This window comes from Molossus molossus, unplaced genomic scaffold, assembly GCF_014108415.1.
Source record: "Molossus molossus isolate mMolMol1 unplaced genomic scaffold, mMolMol1.p scaffold_m16_p_8, whole genome shotgun sequence".
Classification (NCBI taxonomy): domain Eukaryota; kingdom Metazoa; phylum Chordata; class Mammalia; order Chiroptera; family Molossidae; genus Molossus; species Molossus molossus.
The window spans coordinates 10,406,137-10,424,250 of record NW_023425402.1 but is presented as its reverse complement, the minus strand read 5'-3'; the positions used below and the strand labels follow the sequence as shown (position 1 = coordinate 10,424,250).

The 18,114-nt window shown below is 59.2% G+C and overlaps 1 protein-coding gene across 1 annotated transcript in view; it reads right to left on the bottom strand.

The window, feature by feature from the left end:
- Window positions 1–4,812, bottom strand: part of GLP1R (glucagon like peptide 1 receptor) — a 35,064-nt gene extending 30,252 nt beyond the window's left edge. The window contains exon 1 of the mRNA XM_036248816.1: window positions 4,681–4,812. Within this exon, the coding sequence (XP_036104709.1) occupies window positions 4,681–4,758 (78 nt within the window). The 5' untranslated portion in view covers window positions 4,759–4,812. The remainder of the gene's footprint in view (window positions 1–4,680) is intronic.
- Between the last annotated feature and the right edge of the window lie 13,302 nt (window positions 4,813–18,114).

Below are 18,114 nucleotides of genomic sequence, written 5' to 3'. Positions count from 1 at the left end.
GGGACACCGTGAGCTGGGGAGCATCGAGGGTGGGTGGGGAGAGACCTGACTGGCAACAGTGGAGGGCGGGCCTTTCAGAGGGACCCAGAGGGACAAAGGTGCAGAGGTAGGGACACTGCCGCTCCGGGAGCAGAGGAAAGCCTGGACTAGTGTTCAGGAGGATGTTCTGGGCCAGGGAGAGAGCAGGCAGGGCCTGGGCAGAGGCGAGGACCTGGCCTGGCCAGGGCGGCCCCGGTGCAGCTGGGCCCAGCCACTCAGGCGAACTCCGTGGCACAGTGAAGGGTGAACGGCCTGGCTCGGGGCTCAGACCCAAGCCTGACACTGAATTACTTAATGAATCCCCCATAAGTTAAGTTTGTGACCTGGTGCAAGAGTGTTAGCTTCTAGCCTCAGTTTACACATGTACGATATGGGAGTAATGACAGCCCAACTTCTTTCGAGGAGTTAAGGCTTCGCCGGCCCAGGCGCAGGGCAAACGCCCGCCGTTCTCATGGCTTCTGCTGTCCGAGGCCAGGAAACAGTGGAACAAGCAGCCTGGCTTCCCGGGAGTCTGGGCCCAACCCCTCTGTCGCTTTGAGGATCAACAAACTCCCCCAAGCAGGAGACAAATATAGTGTCACCCAAGGACCAATCATCTGCTTACTTCATGGCATCTTTCGGCCGCACCGCAGCCAGGTGGGGGTGCCCACGGGCAGGGGCCATGAGGAGGGCACGGCCCTGTCCACCAGCCCCGGGCCCCGTGCATCCCCTGTGGTGTGAGGCCCTGCTCCACACCGGTGAGGGGGGCCTGGGGTACTGGCTGGGGACACAGCGGTGGACGCCCCTGCCCCTCCCCGGGAGCAGAGCTGGGCCAGAGCACAGGGCAGAGGTGCGGGGCCTGCGGGGCCTGGGCGAGGGCAGGGGAACAGTTTTTAAATTGGGACCTGCCGGGCTTCATGGGATCTCTCGAGGCGCTGAGGGCAAAGGAGGTGGAGTTTGCAATAGGAAGGGGTGTCTCTCAGAGTCAGGAGTCTGGGGAGGAAGCAGGGTGAGAAGGAGGATGCCAGGAGGGAGTGGGGTGCGAGCACTGAGCAGGGAGTCACAAAGTAGCAGCACCTCTGGCCTAAATCTCAGCGGGACTGAGGGCACACAGTCTTTAGGGACCTCAGTCCTCTCACCTATAAAATGGGCATATGGTTCTCCTCAGAGCCTGCACAGTCCAGCAAGATGAGGCAGATGAAAACCTATGAGCCCACAAGCCTGTGCGGTGGGCAGTGAGGGGAGGGGCAGAGAGGGAGCATGGGGCAGGGGCGCTCCCGGGGCGCCAGGGTCCCCACACCCTGGGAAGGCACTCTCTCCACAGACTGGCAGGGAACCTGAAAAATCCCTCCTACAGTTGTGTTTCTCGGTGTGAATAAGCGCTCTGGACTCTCTCCTCTTCTGGGAACCATTTTGATCCCAGGGGAGGAGGAAAGAGGCCTGAGCTCCCTGGGACACTGCGGTGGGAAAATGGGAGAGGGCTCCTCCCAGGACTCAGCCCCTCAAGCTCCTTCCTCTGGGCCCCTTCCCAGAGCCCAAACCATTGGCCCCTGTGCCCTGGGGCTGGCGCTGTCGGACCCTGGCTCTTAGACACCCCTCCCTTCCTTAGTCTTAGAGCCCCAGACTCATGAGCGAAGGAAGGAAAGGAAAACTGCACACACACCCTCACACGCACAGCAACCCTCCCACGGACACTCACACACCGTCACCCACGCCATCGGGCACACGCGTCCTTACTGAGACGTGACCCAGTCTCTCTCTCACATACAAGCGCACACAGTCAGATGCACAGCCCCTTGACTGACGTGTACTCAACTCACAGTCACAAACATACATACAGAGACACAGCCACACATTCTGTGACAAGCACTCTATCTCCCACCCACACACTAAGATGTCACACACACACACACCCCTTCCCATAGGCACAGCACCACACATGGGGTCACAAACACACCTACATGGTCAGACACAATCACACGCTGAGATGTTTCACATACAGTGACTCACACACAGGCAGACTGTCACACACAGGGTCACGCACACACACAGAGAAATGGCCCGCACAGCCCTTCCGTCTGTCTCTCTCTCCCTGTTTCTATATCCCTGTATCTCTGTATCACACACACACGCACACACACATCTGCAGAGAGGCAGGGGGCAGCTAAGGCATCAGAGGGCAGGCTGTGATTCCCTGGCTGCTCCTGCTGGCACCCCCCTGGGTCCGTGTCCAGGAGTGAGCCCAGCTCAGAACAATGCCCACGCTGAGCACTGTGCACCCTGGGCTCCCTCCGTCCGTCACTGGAGTGCAGCGCAGGGCCTCCCGGAGCCCCTCCCCAAGCCCTGCTCTGCTGCCCTGGGGAAGGCTTCCAGATTCCCGAGGACAAATGGGTCAGTTCTGCCAAGTGACTGAGGCTGTGTCAAGGTGCCAGTGTCTCAGTCATCTCCATAACCCTGTGTGGTAGAGCTTGTGATCCCTATCTACAGATGAGGAGACTGAGGTTCGGGTCGGTCAAGTGTGCTACCCAAGGTCACCAGCTACTAGACTCACTAGGTAACCCTGTTTGCCTGGTTCTAATGCTGAGTGCCGAAGGTTTGCCTGTCCCCAGGAGAACAGCTCCCTCAGGGGGGTCTCAGGGAGGCAAGGAATGGGGCTGGGGGTGGTCCTTCCCAGCAGCAATGCGGGAGTGGCCTAGGTTCCGAGTCGGAGCTCAGTTCGGCCATTCTCCTGCCTGCAGGGAAGCTCGTCCGTGGCCAGACCTGCCGGTGGAGAGCTCGTTCTGAGACCTGGGTAGGCAGCCTTCAGGCAGGAGCCCAGCCCTGCACCCCAGGCTCCTCTCTGACCCTGGAACACTCGGTCACCTTACACAGGGAACCCTTCTTTTCTGAGCCTTTGTCCCCTCGATCAGTGGCTTTGAGGGAGTAACTCTAGTCTTGCCAACCTCATGAACAGAAAACGGAATGCAAAATTTACCATTTTAGAGCCTTATGTGCAGGCATGAGGTTGTGTCACAAGTACTGCAGTCTACTCTCAAAGTCCCTGCCCCTCACATCTCCAAGGTAGCCAGGACCCCCAACAAGAGCACGCCCTGAAGCTCATCTGGCCCTTGTCTGCCCCCAGCTTTGTTATGGCCCCGGGGTATTTGGATTTTGCCTTGGTCCAGGCTGAGCAATGAGGGGGTCAGAAGAAAGGACAGGTTCAAGGAGCCTGTTTCCTCTGGGTAAAAGAAGGAGCTTTGGGGAGAAGACAGGCAGGTTCCAGAACCTCTCCTCTTCCGTTAATCCAAACCAGTCTGCAAACTTGGCCTGGAGCAAGATGGGACCCCCATCCCATCCCAGCTCAGAGGAGGAAGCAAAGATGAGAGAGAGGCAGGTACTGTCCTGGTTCCCTAAAGATCCCAAGTGCACCAGGGAAGACAAGGCCTGGCCGAGGAGTTGGGGGAAGATGCTGGGGCGGGGAGGGTATCTCCGGTGTCCAGGGGCAGTAGCTGGGCTGGGGAACAAGGAGAGGGAGAGAATCTGGAAAGGAATTTGGGGGCTGAAAATGGGCTGGCACTTAGCTGGGAGGCACATCTGTCCACTTCTGGATTCTCAAGGGGTGGGGTAGGTCCCCACCAGGGCAATAGCCCCTAATCCTGCCTCCCACCTGTGCTGGGACACAGTTCAAGGCCTGCCTAGTCTCACTCCCTGCAGCTCGGGTTCTTTAGGTCTGGGGTTGGAATGGGAGGTGGTGGGAAGAGGCAGTTCCCCCACACAGGACAGGCCCCCCAAGCTGTGCCCCCTCTGCTCCAGCAGTTCACAGCATCTTTGGGCAACACCCCTGCCAAAAGCAGGCTGACCGCCGCCCCCAGCCCGGCCTGGAGCCAGGAAAGGCAGGGAGGGCAGGGAACGCCAAGCAGAGGGCTCCCGTGGCCTGCTCTCGGGGCGCCAGGAGGCCAAGGTGTCTGTGTATGTGCTCCGGGGTGTGCTGTCAACTAGGGGCGTCAGAACGGGACTCAGGGTACGGGACTCAGGGTACGAGGGGCGCCGGCAGCTTCCAGAGGGGCAGGAGCCTGTTTGCGGCAGGCGCTGGGGGAGAGTGTGTGTCTGTGACAAATTCCATCTGGGAGGTCACCAGGAAGGACAACAAGCTGCCACCGCAGGGTCCCTGGGGCTATGAGTCAAAGGCTGTGCTGGGGGCTGGTGAGAGGGTACGGAGCGGGTGTCCGCACCCCGGGCCTCTCGGCTCCCAGAGCCTCCCGGGTCCCTGCCCGCGAGCGGGCAGGCGGGCACCACGGCGGGCAGGGGTCGGGCGCAGGGGGAGAGGGCGAGGCCGGGGAGGGGGCGAGGCCGGGCTGGGCAGGTGGCCGGCCCGGCTTTCCGGGGAGAAGGAGTTGGGAAAGTGTCTGGGGGGACGCGGCGCAGAAGTCAGCCGGTGGCCGCGGGGCAGCTGGCGCCCGCAGAGGGGCCCGGCGGTAGGAAGCGGGCGCCGCGCCGGAGGGGAGGGTCGCCGGCCCCAACCGCCTCGTCCATCCGCCCAGGCGCCAACTCTGCAGTCCCTGCTCCCCCGCCCGGGTCCCTCCGCCGGCGGTCGCGGAGTTTCTCTCAAGTCCCGCCGCCCCTGCCAGGACCCGGCGCCGGCCGCCCGCGCGCCCCCTCCCCTCCCCGGGCTCCAAGCCTCACCTGGGGGCGGGGGCCGGCCCTGCCCACCACCCCGAGCAGCAGCAGCGCCAGGCGGAGCGGCCCGGGGGCGCCGGCCATGGCGGGGCGCTCAGGACTGGGCCACCGCTGCCACCTGCGGAACCGCGCGCCGCGACTAATCCCGGGCGGGCGGCGGGCGCGGGGGAGGAGCCGGCGCGGGGCCGCCCCGCCCTCGGGAGGGGCCAGGCGGGGTCCCCAGCCTTCTGCCCTGGCCCTCCCCCGACACCCCGCAGTCCCGCCGCGCCGCTCCGCCTGTCCCGGGCGGGGACGTGTTGGGCTTTGCGCCACCCCACCACCCACGCACCCCGATCTCCTTCCAGGTGCCCCGGGCTAGGGAAAGCCAAACCACCCCCACCTATTCGGGGCACCCTAAAGGGAACTGAGGCCGGAGGAGCGCGTGGGACTCGTCCAAGGTCACGCCATCAGCCAGAACCCCCTGGAAAGTGTAGCCCTAGGAGCTGCGAGTGACTAGACAGACAGCCGCTCCCGGGGTAACGGCCCCTCCAGGACCTCTCCGATGCCCCAGCTCTGCGGGAAGGCAGCCCCCGGACAGCCGAGGTTGGGGGAGGCGGGGGATGGGGCCCTCCTGCTGCGGAGGGTCTGGCGTACCCCAGTCCCGCAGCCCCGCGGCCCCTGCTCTGCATCCCCGGGCCTCGGGCTCTTAGAACCTCTGGGCCCGCGATGGCCTGTGCCCATGCTGTTCCCTGGGACTCGTGCGTCTTTGCCTCCGTGCCACCTGCCTGTGTGTCCACGCCCACCCCCCACCGTGCCCAGTCCCCCTCAGCCAGGCTGTGGGAGACAGTGAGGGAAGGCCCTGGCCTTGTGTTCCCTAATGCCCACAGGAGAACTTGGATGTCACTGCTGGGAAGGGCGATGGCGGCAGCACTCAGCTCTGGACCTGCCACCAGCATGTCGGGAACATCCAAAGGGAAAGAGGTTCTGTTGGAGCAGCTGTTCCTGGGGAGAGAACAGAACTTCTTCAAGCCGGAGGAGGTTGGATCTATGGGGGGTGGGGGGATCCAAGACAGCCAGGGGCTCTCATTCAGCTAGAAGGATCCCCCTCTCCAGCGAGCTAAGCCTCCACTGCCTGGGAGTCATTTATTCCCGCCTCTTCAGAAGTTAGTCTAACAGTCATCTGTGTGTCACTTAGGATGTTTGTTCATCCATACATGACAGAAAACCCCAAATAGCAACGGCTAACCAAGGACTCTGTAAAGGAACTCTGGAGTTCCAGCCCAGGGCCCCACATGGCTGCCTGATCATCAGGGTCCCGGGCTCTTTCAGCCTCCACCATCCTCATGGCCTAGGCTCCCAACCAGTGATGCAAGGGGGCTGCCCCAGCTCCAGCCCCGACCATGCCACCCACGTGGCAGCCAGCGGGGGGGGGGGGGGGGGGGGAGACCATGGGCGCACCTCCCCCATAAGCACACACTCTGACAGACGCAGCTGCCAGTCCCAGCCATTGGTCACCACCTAGACTCCAGGGCTGTTGGCTTTGAAGGAGGCTGGGAAAACTGCCTTTTATTCCAAGCAGTCACTGGCAAGGGTAAATATTAGGGCTTTATTACTCTAGAGGAAAAAGACAGTTAAAAATAAATAAATAAATAAGTTGACACTTGAACAACACCAGGGTTGGGGTGTTGACCCCCTCAAAGTAAAATGTCCACATGTAAATAACTTGATTCCCCCAAAACTACAGCCGTCCCTTGGTATCTGCGTCCCTTGGGTTTTCTCCAGGACCCCAACAGATGTCCAAATCCCTGGATGTAAAGGTAGCTTATATAAAATGGAGTAGAGCAATGTATACAGTCGGCCCTCCGCATCCATGATTCCCAACTGTTTTTGATCTGCCGTTGGTTGAACCTGCAAATGGGAAACTCAGGGATTGGGAGGGGCAACCGTATATTTATGGGGGGGAAACCCATGTGTAAGTGGACCTGCACAGTTCAAATCTGTGTTGTTCAAGGGTCAGGTGTATATGTGTCTAGATGGATAGATACATCCATCCATCAGTGAATGATGGTTGGATGGATGGATGGGTGGATGGATAGATAGATAGCCTGCTACTAAGAAACAGATTGCAGGCTCTGCTGTACCAGGATGGAGGTTGGGGAGAGGATAGGGCAGAGGAAGACAAGGGCCTAGAGAAAGTATTCAGACAGAACTGGGCCTTCACTATGAACTTATCAACTTCCAACTTACCTTTGTTCAGTAAGTATCTATTGCACACCTGCCATGTGCCAGACACTGAACTAGCTCCCCCAGTGGCGACTAGTGTAACCTCAGGGAGATTCTATTGCAATGCAGGAGGGAGACAGCAAACAAGTGATTACTGGAGCCTTGTATGCTACAGTTACAATCATGATCAGCAGGTAATTAGAAGTCTGCCCTCGGCACTTAAAGGACCACTTTCTCTCTGCCAGGGGCCTTCCTCTGACAGGGAGGAGAGCCTTGTGTTCAGCCAGTGCCCAGCAGGCACCCCTAGGAGCAGCCCTCCAGCGTGAAGGGGGTGGATAAATACCCAGTTCCTCGACACCTGAGCAGACAAGGAAGGCGCTTGCGGTCTCCCAGCCGTCCCAGGGGGATGGGGCCCCGCCTCCAGCAGTAACCTGCTCAGTGGTGTGCCCACTGTCGGCTTCCTTCCCTGGCCTGTCTCACTTCCCAACAGTTGGGGTCTAGTGCTTCCTGGGGACCCCTCCTCATAAACATAAACTACTTGTCTTAAGTCTCAGAGCCTGTTTCTGGGAGAGCCCAGCGGCCATATGAGAGTATCCAGGGAGGGGGGCGGCCCCCTGCACCCAGATTACTCAGCCTCTCCTTTGAACGCCGAGGGGTCCAGAGCCTCCGAGTCGGCTCTGCTGCGGCCCCTCGGCCAGCGTGTGCCACCCGGGTGAACCGTCTGCTGGTTAGACGGGCTCAGCTGCCCTCGTGCCCTTTGAGCACTGGCACAGGTCTGTGCCCAGTAAGTGCCCAGTGTTTTCAGGCCCGTCCTGGTTCTGTCTGGGGGTGACGTGTGACACCACGTGCCACCCCGGTGCTTCCGCGGATGTGCCCTGCGGCTGGAGGGTGTGTATTGGACATTCGGCAGCAATGTCTCCCCAGCTTGTAAGGTGAGGACGGTTCAGAGTAGGTCCAAGGGCTGATTCCTTCCTTCAACAGCGTTACTGCTCTCCCGCCCTCCTTAGCCGCTCTCCTGGAGCATCCGCTTTCTAAAACCAATTCATTAGCATCTAAGGAGTCAGCTCGGATCTGCTCCCAGCTCACCTTCTAACTGGACCGCTTGCAAGTACTTCCTCCCATCTTTTTGCAACAAGGTCCCTCCTGAGCTCCTACTCATGCTTCAGAACCCGGCTCAGGCAGCCCCCTCACTAAGATACATTAGAGAGGCAGCATAGGGGCTTTTGTCAGCCACAAGAACCCTGGAAAGCTCCCCTAAACATGATTCCCCTCCAGGATTCCCCAATTCCCACCCACCCTCAGAGTCTCAGTGGAGGGGTCACCCCTACCTGGGGGATGATTCCACCCCCTCCTACAGTTCCTCAGGGCCCGGTCCCTTGTGCTGACTGCCACGTGGGCACTTAGGAACCCTCTCGAAAGTTTGCTGGTTAATTCCTTGGTTTCCCCAAATAGGGGTCTTGTTTTACGCATCTCTATACCCACAGCACCCAGTGCCATGCTTGGCACATGCCAGGCACTCAGTGACGTTTGTTCAGAGGCCCAGAGGAACGAACTGAGGTATTTGCTGTGTTCCGTCCTGTCTCGTCACGACGTTCCCGCAGGAGACTCAGCTCCTGGAGGGAAGGATGTCTCCGGCTTCACCTCCGGCCATCCGGCCTCGGCACAGACCCTGCCACATGGCAGGCGCTCCCTGACGTTCGTCCCAGTGGAAACGGGTCAGTGCAGGGTCCACAGCAGGTGCTCGGAAACTCATCGGAAGAAGGATGTTTGGAGGGCACGGTCCTGTCCTCCCCCCACACTGCAGGCAGGCCCCCAGCTCAGCCCTGCTCTGGTCTGAATGTTTGTGACCCCCACACACCAATCATGTTACATCCTGACCCCCAATGTAATGGTGTTAGCAATTAGCAGGTGGGGCCTTGGGGGTCACTAGGTCATGAGGGCAGAGCCCTTGTGAATGGGATTGGCGCCCTGATAAAGGAGACCCCCCCCCTTCACCTGCGAGGACGGAGGAGAAAAGGCCTTCGATGAGCCAGGACCTGGGCTCTCACCAGACCCGAGCCTGCTGGTGCCATGACCTCGCCTCCCGCCTCCAGACTGTAAGAAAGACGTGCCTGCTGCTTAGTAGCCCGTCTATGGTTCTGTTACAGCCACCAGATTGACGGAGACAAGCCCCCTAGAATGGAGGATATCATCTCCTGCACTGAGATAGCCATGAGCGGAAACAAGAGCTTATGGAGCCCGCCTGAGCTGTGGAAGGCTTGGTGAGCCCTGGCCTCCTCGGGGGTCTGCCATGTTGTGGATGCGGAGACCAAAGCTCGGGATGCGAAGGAATTGCTCACAGAGGCCTGGCGTCACCCAGGCCGCTGCTCCCCAGGCTGGAGCAGCGGTCCCCGGGACCCGGGTCCGTGGCAGCCAGCCTGCCCCGGAGCACCTCCCACGGCTCCTTCCTCCGCGGCCGGAGCTCTGGGTCCTGGTCCTCACCCTCACGCCGACCTTCTGTGGCCCTAAAGTGAGCACCTTCAGCTTCGATTAAGAAACTTGTGTATCAAGCCCGGCTGGTGTGGCTCAGTGGTTGCACCAAGAGGTCGCCAGTTCGGTTCCCGGTCAGGGCACATGCCCAGGCTGTGGGCCCGATCCTCAGTGGGGGCATGCAGGAGGCGGCCAGTCGATGTTCTCTCTCATCGATGTTTCTATCTCTCTCCCTCTCCCTTCCTCTCTCTCTCTAAAATCAATAAAGAAAAATAATTAAAAAGAAAAGAAAACTGGGTTTTCAGATTTTCTGCAGAAGTGGGACGGGGAGCAACTGCTGTGTGCCTGTGAGGAAGAGATGCCGGCCCCCTGGAGACAGTCCCAGAGCAGGCCACCCACCCTCCTTAGTCCCCAGTAAGAAGACCTGGCCTGGGCAGGACGGAATCTTTCACTGGAGAAGATGAACAGGAGAGGGGAGGGGAGGGGAGGGGAGGGGAAGGGAGGGGAGGGGGAGGGGGAGGGGAGGGGAGGAATCTCCTAAGGACAAGTGTCTCTCGTTCATATATTCACGTTTCTAAGAAATCTGTTTATTTTCCAAAACTGAAGGCTATGTCCCTCTTCTGGGGGACTAGATGGGGAAAGAGCCAACATCTTTTAGCTGAATATAAACACATGCGAACACACACACACACACACACACACACACAGATCTTAGAGCCTGTCAGTCTTGGGTTTAAATCCAGTCATTTGCTCACCGGGCAGCTCTGAGCCTCAGTCTGACCATCTGTAAACTGGGGTAATGGGAAAGGCCAGCATTCACCGAGCACTTGCCTTCAGCCAGGCACTGTCCTAGGAGCCCGGTGAGCGCAGCTTCGTTGATGCTCACGCCCTCCCTCCTCCTGGTTGTGGCTGCTGGAGTCTGCAGACACGCTGTGGGAGGAAGTTGAGACCGCCTAGTGGGCCCGGGAATCCACCTCCCTCCAGGAAACCTGGCCGCCAGCAGCTCCAGGGCAATGCAGTGGGTCCAGGGAGGATGCCCTGCAGGCAAAGGCTCCACCCTCTGCCTCCTGCTTCTCTCGCCCTGCCCTTTGTCCCTGACCCAGAGCTTCTGGGAGTCGCGCTGGGTTTGATGTGGCCTCATTTTAATCCCCATTGTTCTGATGAGGACCCTGAAGCACAAAGCAATGAAGAAACTAGCTTTGAATCCACACGGTTTAAGATGGCCCCAGAGAGCCTAGAGGCAAACCCACCCAGACCCGGCACACTGCTCTCCGCCCACAGTCCCCACTTTGTAGAACGGCAGACAGTGGGGACAGCACTGTCCCAGAGCCTGGCGCACAGCAGCCCTCAGTGAATGGCAGCGCCCACACCATTGTCATTCCCCGCCCTCCCCCACTCCCCCAAGCTGTGGTTGCACCAGGTCTCAGAGGGGACAGGCTTGGTGCACCCCTTCCTGGCCCAGGTGGCTGCAGCCCAGTCCCCGTGCTGGGGGAGGGAGGAGGCCTGCTGGACCAGAGGCCCTTCCCCTGTGCGATGCCACTATCGCCATCCCCGATCACCCTCCGGCCCAGTTCCCCAGGTGCTGGGTCCGGGCCAGCTCTGGCAGTCGGCAGTCGGCTGGGGAGGATTTACAGCCTCGAGAGCCACGGTGATAATTGCTGTCTTGGGTGAATGCAGCAGCTGTATTTCCAAAGTGTCATGGCATCCTTCCCTTGCCTGGCTCCTCTGTGGAGAGGAGGGGACTCCTCCCACTTCACGAGGGGAAACTGAGTCCCACGGAGTCGGAGGACTTGCTTGAGGTCAGTTAGCGAGGAGCTGGCAGAGTTCGCGCCCCTCTGGACCAGGGCGAGAAGAGCAGGCTCCCCCCGTCCGTGTGGGAAGAAGGTGAGAGAAAAGCCAGGCAGGAGGGAGTCTCGGGCCAGGAGCTGGCTCAGCAGCCACCAGGGAGGGGTCGGGAGTTGCCCGGAGAGCCATCCAGTCTCTCGCCTCGACAGGGAGGCCGCGTGGCAGAGCTGCTGGCCGCTCGCTGGAGCTGGGCACACAGCTGCAGCTGCTAGTTTCCTGGGGCTGCTGTAACAAGTCGCCTCAAGCTAGGTGACAAGCGACAGAAATTTATTGCCCAGTTCTGGAGGCCAGGAGCTGGAAATCAAGGTGTCAGCAGGGCCAGTTCCTTCTGAGGCTGTGAGGGCGTCTGCCCCGGCCCCTCTCCCAGCTCTGGTGGCCCCAGGAATGCCTTGGTTCCCAGCTGGGGTTCTCTGTCTTCGCTTTGTCTGCTCCCGTGCACGTCTGTGGCCAGACCCCCTTTTGTGTAAGGGTGCCGGTCATTTTGGATTAGGGCCCACCCTAATCACCACATTTTAATGCAATTACCTCTGTAGAGGCCCTGTTTCCAAACAAGGTCACAGTCTAAGTTACTGGGAGTTTGGAGTTTAAGATATCTTTTTGAGGGGATACAATTCAACCCATAACACACCCAGACCATATCTCCCAGGCTCCCTCGATGCTTCGTGACCAGTGGAATGTGCAGGGAAGTGACAGGGGGCGCCTCCAGTCTTGGCCCGTGGAGCCTCCCACAGTCCCCCACACCCTCCTCCACCTTCCACCTGGACACAGATGGCCCGGTGACACCTCCAAGGTCCCCGGGACGGGGGAGCCACGAGGCAGAAGGAGGCTGGGTCCTGAATGCCGCCCAGAGCAGTGTCCTGCTGGCCTGCATGCGGTTGCGTCATGTTGAGTCTCTGAGATCCGGGAGCTGTTTGTCACTGCAGTTGGCATCCCCCCCCGCCCCCCGACCATCACAGCAGGCATGTGCCCCTGCCCCCGCCTGGGCACAGGGCTTCTGAAGGTCTCCTCTTTGTACCTGCATTAGGTGAACGGGCCCCTTCCCTGGGCCCACACCCTGCCCTGGCGCCCTGCCCTCAGTCCTGGTGGCAGCATCGGGAAGGGGACGCGGCCTGGAGAGCAGACCGCTCCTGCCCGCCTGCCTGGCTTCACCCTGGCTGCTCCTCCCTGGCAGCCCTCTGGAGGACGGCAGGCGGGAGGGGGGGTGCGGAGCCCACAGGGTCCCTGCCCGAGCGAAGCTCCACAGGAGGAGGAGCCGAGGTCTCTGCGCGGCTGCGGATCACGTGAAGGGCACGGCCTCACCGTGGACTTCAGGGGCTGCGTCACGGCTGAGAAATCCACTGTGACCAAAATGAGAACTGGAACCTACGTCAATCTGAGTCTAAGATAAGGGTGTCATCGGGCTGACAGCGAACCGGCCACCAGCAAGCGGCCTCCTTGGAAACTCCCGATGCTCCCCTCTCGCAGGTCCCGGCCTCACGGCCTGGAGGAAGCGCTCTGCGGAGGGGCCTGCGGTCCCCAGTTCTCCCTGGAAAGAACGGCTCTGGAGCCGGCTGGGAAGGTACCTGGGCTGGAGCCAGGACCACCTCCAGGGCTGCGGCGAGGTCACTGCGAAGCCTCCTCAGAGTCGCCAGGGCAGGAAGCAGCACGCAGGGCAGGCGGGACCCTGGCAACAGCCTGCCCCCAGCCGGGGCCCTTCTGGGTCTCACGCTCCCGGACACGCTCGGGCTGGACAAAATCCCCCCCTCGGTTCTGTATAAAGGGACAGCGATAACCCACACTCCCTTCTAAATAATAGAAAGCAAACGCAAAACCGACAGTCAGAAAGTTTCTGGGCCGCCTCGCCGCCTTCACCTGCACCATGGTGCCTTGGTTGTCTGAGTGTGGACCCGGTGGTCATCTCCGGCCACCCAGGGCCTCACAGTCCACCCAGGAGCCAGGCCGAAGCGGCTGCAGCCATCAGGACGGGCCCTGCAGATGCCTCCTCCGCTTCCCCAGGATCACAGCCCAGAAGTTCCCCCACCTCTGGTCAACCCTCAGTCCTGTCTGCCTCGGGGCATGGCCGTGCTGCAGAATTCGAGACTGGCCTTGGGGGACGCTGGGAGCCACGCTCTGTTGTTCAGGCCTCTAGACCTGGCCTCAAGTGGGCCCGCAACTCGGCCGAGCAGGTGCCACTTTCCGAGGCCCCATCTACTTCATTCCCCCCACAAGCCGCTGAGAGGCGCTTCCCTCCCGGCGCTGACCGCCCCGCTCCTCCTGCCCTCAGCCACGCTCCAGTTTCTGGCTCATTTGCCAAACAGGACGGCAAACAGAGCCGCTGAAGCTACTCAGCACCTAATGGCTCAGAAGTCCAGTCCCCTGCCGTCCGGGGGCTCTGAGGGGGAGCGCCGCAGGGGTGTGTGCTCACAGAATTAGTTCCAAGCACGGCAGCTTTGCCGCAGGAAAACTGACAAATGCTTCTCCAAGACAGACGCTGATGACGCCGGTGCTGCGGGAGGGAGGGGCCCCGGGCGTCCTGGAACGAGAGGCCACGGAGGCTCCGGGGCATCGGCAGGGCCGAAACTCACAGTGGCAGATTGAGGACAAGGAGTCGGTCCTCGTCATCAAGCCAGGTGTCCAGGTCTAGGACGTGGGTAAGTCCCTGGGGATCCGTCTCTTTTCTCTGTGCATCGAGGAGTTTGAGATCACGGACTTTTATGCCCCTCAAAGATGAGGTTCTGAAGATCACGCTTGTGCTAAAGTAGACGCAGGCTGGTGTGCCTGCCAGGTTCAAGGCAGCTGTAGCCTCGGTGACTGTAGCGGTCACGACAGTGTGGATGTCACGTGGCCCAAGGAGGCACCACGGCCATCTGCATGGCCTTCGTCCTGGCCACGCTCTGCGTCCTCAGGTGCAGTGGGACCACTGGGAGGCCGCGCCCCCACGCGGTCACTCTGCTCGGAGGCCTCGCCCCTGCCCCGTGCGGTCTCGGCCCCTGTGCTGCTGACGACAGGTCTCTGCCAGCTCTTCCGAGGCCACTTCAAGATCATGTCCAAGACCCACAGCTCTGGAAAGAGAAGGTTCCCCGAGTCTCCCTAGCAGGAATCCACTGACCCCATCAGAGTATCCAGGGGAGGCCACTTTTGCACAAAAATAAAGAGAATTAAACTTAAAAGCAAACCACAAACTGACAGCCACACACATGCAGCCTGGGCAGGCACCAAGAGCTGGTTCGCACAGGCTCCGTGACCTCCTGAGCAAGGGGAGGCCTGGCCCCTCCTCCTGGTCCTTCCACTTCCCTCTGTCCCCTAGGCAGACTGACTCAGCTTTCCCAGCCTCAGTTTCCTCATCTGTAAAATCATCTCCCATTGGCCTGAAAGTCAAACGAGATCATGTGTGCGCACAAGCTTAGGAAACTACAAAGCGCCACTTAGCTATGAGGAAGCACCACGGTCACACCCTCGGCGATCCTGACTGCCCAGGGTCCCAGGCTTTCCTCCCAGCTCCCCCATCGGTCCGCACAGTCAACCCCAGGGCATTGCGGTGGCTCAAACCAGGTCTGCAGCTGCCCAGCCCGGCCTCGCCCGGCCACGCCTTCCTCCAACCTCGCTCTTCTTCCCTATTTCCTGTGGTCCAATGCCATCCGTCCTTCATGGCTCAGCCTAAATGCTACTTCCTCCAAGGATCTTGTCCCACCCTCCCTCCTCTGTGCTCCGGTGGCTGCTGAGTGTGGGCTGGCGCTTGGGCTGGCGCTGTCTGCCCGCGCCCAAGGGCAGGGTTCCTGGAGCTCACACCTGCGCGGGGTGGTGCACAGAGGCGCCCACCCCACCCTCGCGTGCTGAGGTGGCTTGGAAAGGACCTCCAGAGGTGATCAGTGTGACAGGGGCCGGGAGGCAGGAGAGGAGCCCGGCCAAGCTCCAGGGAGCAACTCTATAAACATCTCTTGACAGAGAAGCCCAACTTCAAAGCCTAGCAATTTTAGATTATATTTGCATTGAAGGCTTTTAAAATAACAAAACTTTAGATTTATGTTCTCGTGAACAGATGTGGAAGGGAAATCAATTTCTCATAGGATTGGCTTATTTGTTTTTATCGCAGTGCTAAATATTATGCACCAAATGACAAATTAATACATAAATCGACGCGGAGGAGACATGCTCGCTTCGCCCAGACGAGAAGGGAGCCAGGCGCTGCCCAGTTCCTTCTCCTGGCCGACTGACCGGCAGGTGTCTGTGCGCCAGGTCAGTCAAGCTGGGATCCCCACAGAGATGCTGGGGGTGAAGACAGCTCCAAATCTGACGGCTCTGAGAGCCCCGACTTCTCCCCGGGAGAGGAAAATGGCTCACACACGTCTCAGGGTTGCGCGTGTGGTACGGAAGGCTGGCGCCGTCTTGCCTCTGACTCTGGAGTTTTCGGGGCTGCGGTGAAAAGGATGTGGGGAGGAAGGGCTGGCGGCACCTGGCCCCTTCCCACCGGTGTCCTCCAGGATGGGAGGAAGGGGATGGAGACGCATCCCAGACTAGCCCTGACGGCAGTTCCCTCTGGGCTGGGGGCTGCCCGCCCAAGTGACCTCCCGAGCCTGGCGTGGCTCCTGAGTGAGTCATGTGAGCAAACGCAGCAGGAGCTGGACCTTCCTCCTGGAGGGCGGAGTGGGCACGTGGGCATGCGCGGCAAGGGCCGGACGCATCGGTTCATCCCCTCGCCACCTGTCCCATGGCCAGGGGAATGTGGGCCCCAGGAGCCACCAGGGGACTCTGCCGCCGGCTGCTGCAGGTGAGGACTGGCTTGGGTTTTCGGGGAAAGTGATCAGGCAGGAAGAGCCAGTCTATTCTCCAAAAAAGTTCCATAAACGGAAAAAACTACAAGTGACTCCTTTCCCCAGGAGAGGGAATGACACATAAAAGACAAAGCTTCTGACGTGGTCTAGCAAATGCCAAACAGCGTTCTTTGCTCTGGAGAGAGAGAGACAGGGAGACAGAGACACACAGAGAAAGACAGAGGGAGACACAGAGATATTTTCTATTTGTCTTGCAACCTCTCATTCAGGTTCTTATCGTGATGGACACCGGATGTCTGTTGGGGGCACAATAGAAAGGGGAGGGTTTGCATAATCAGAAAGGGATACCTGGAAACCACAAATGACAGACAGGTGTCCCTATCCCCTTAGATCACATGTCTGAGGAGGCTGGGGTTCCGGCACCAGAAATACCCATGAATCTGTCAGAGGGGAGACTGGAGAAGAACCCCACATTCATAGCACCGTATTGAAGGAGCAGTGAGCAGCCAGGAAATTAGAGCCTCAAGCATCGGACACCTGCACCGGCGAATGAGGGTTTTCCCTGGAAATGGGGGGCGGGGCTTTCGTTGATCAGCCCCAGCCCCAGCGAGGATGAGAGGAGGCAGGGAGCTGCCCGCGCAGCACGTGTGCAGCAGAGAGGAATCTGCTGCTCCCCGAGGACACCTGTTCCGTGCAAACGTCTTGTAAAGGAACAACTGTCACCCTGCACATTCCCGAGGGAGACTGCACAGGCCCGGGAGGGTGGAAGGGACCTCGGGCCCCTCCCTCCTTGGCTCCTGGAGCTGCTAAACCAGCGCGTCTAAGGAATGGCTGTTCCACCAAGAACACTTTCATTGCTTGAGCGTTACTTCGAAGTACTTAAGCTCATCTCAGACGCACGTCAATCAGGAGTTGAGCGTTCAGAGGTTCCGCTTCCTTTTGCGGTCAAAGCCAGATGCTGGAAGAGGAAGCCGTGGAACCCACTAATTTCCTCCCATGTGCTCGAGGCACGAAGACATGTTTCCTAAGGCAGAACACAGTTCTATCCTTCAGGAGTTCCTAGGGAACTCACGGCTCTGAGAAAAAGCAAGGAAGGATGGATGCTTTCAGATTTCGGTTGTCTTGTGTTTGGGGGTCTTTTCAAAATCTGCCCTGTTGCTTCACTGCAGGCAGAGACCCCCACTTCTCCAACCACCTGGAAGGGAGGGGATCACACTGCCTCAGGTCTCCACCACATCAGACACACCTGAAAACTCTCTTCCCTTCAGACATATGCAGCTGTCAGAATCCTCCGGCTGAACTTGAGATCCTCTGAGGAGACCATAAAAAGAAGCAAGGGACAGCTTGTTCGTGATTTGTTTTCAAATCAGAGGAGGTGGAGAAGGGACAAGGGAAACAGTGTGGCCAAGGGTGCGCTGCCCAGGTCTCCCCTGGACTGGGCGGGCAGCCCCTCGCCCCCGGGACCTCTTGCAGGGCCACGCTGGCTCCAGGGGCTGGCTGAGGTCTCTGCTGTGACTGCATCACACCCCAGCTCCTCCCCCGCCAGTCCTGCCTCCTTCCTCCCCGCAGGTGGTGTCCCCAGAGCTCTGCACTCAGGTCTCCAGCCCAGAGTCTGTGCCCAGAGAACCTGACCTGACACAGGGAGCGGACAACATTTTCAGTGTTTTGCAAGGGTAGACCATTTTTATCAAATACAGAAAAGGCTCCCAGCCAATGTCTATCCAGCCCTGGGTCACGTTGGGCCAAGTCATTATCCATTCAGTACCAGGCATGGTTTTGGATTTATGCTATACAGGCATAAATGGTGCTTTGCTGTGTTGCACTTCGAGGAATTGTGTATTTGACAAATTGAAGGTAGGACCCTCCACCCACAAAAAGATCACAACTCAATGGACGCTCCGATGATGGTTAACGTGTTTTAGCAATAAAGCATTTTTCAAATTAAGGTAGGTCCATTTTTTAGACATGATGCTGAACACTTAGACTACAGAATACACATAACTTTTATAGGCACAGGGAAACAAAAATATCTGTGTGATTCGCTTTATTGCGATGTTTGCTTTATTGCAGTGGTCTGGAACCAAATCCTCAATATCTCCAAGGTCCAAACTATTCCTAGAGTATTGTCATGTGACATCTTTTTATATCTAAAGCAGGATCATTTTTTAAACCC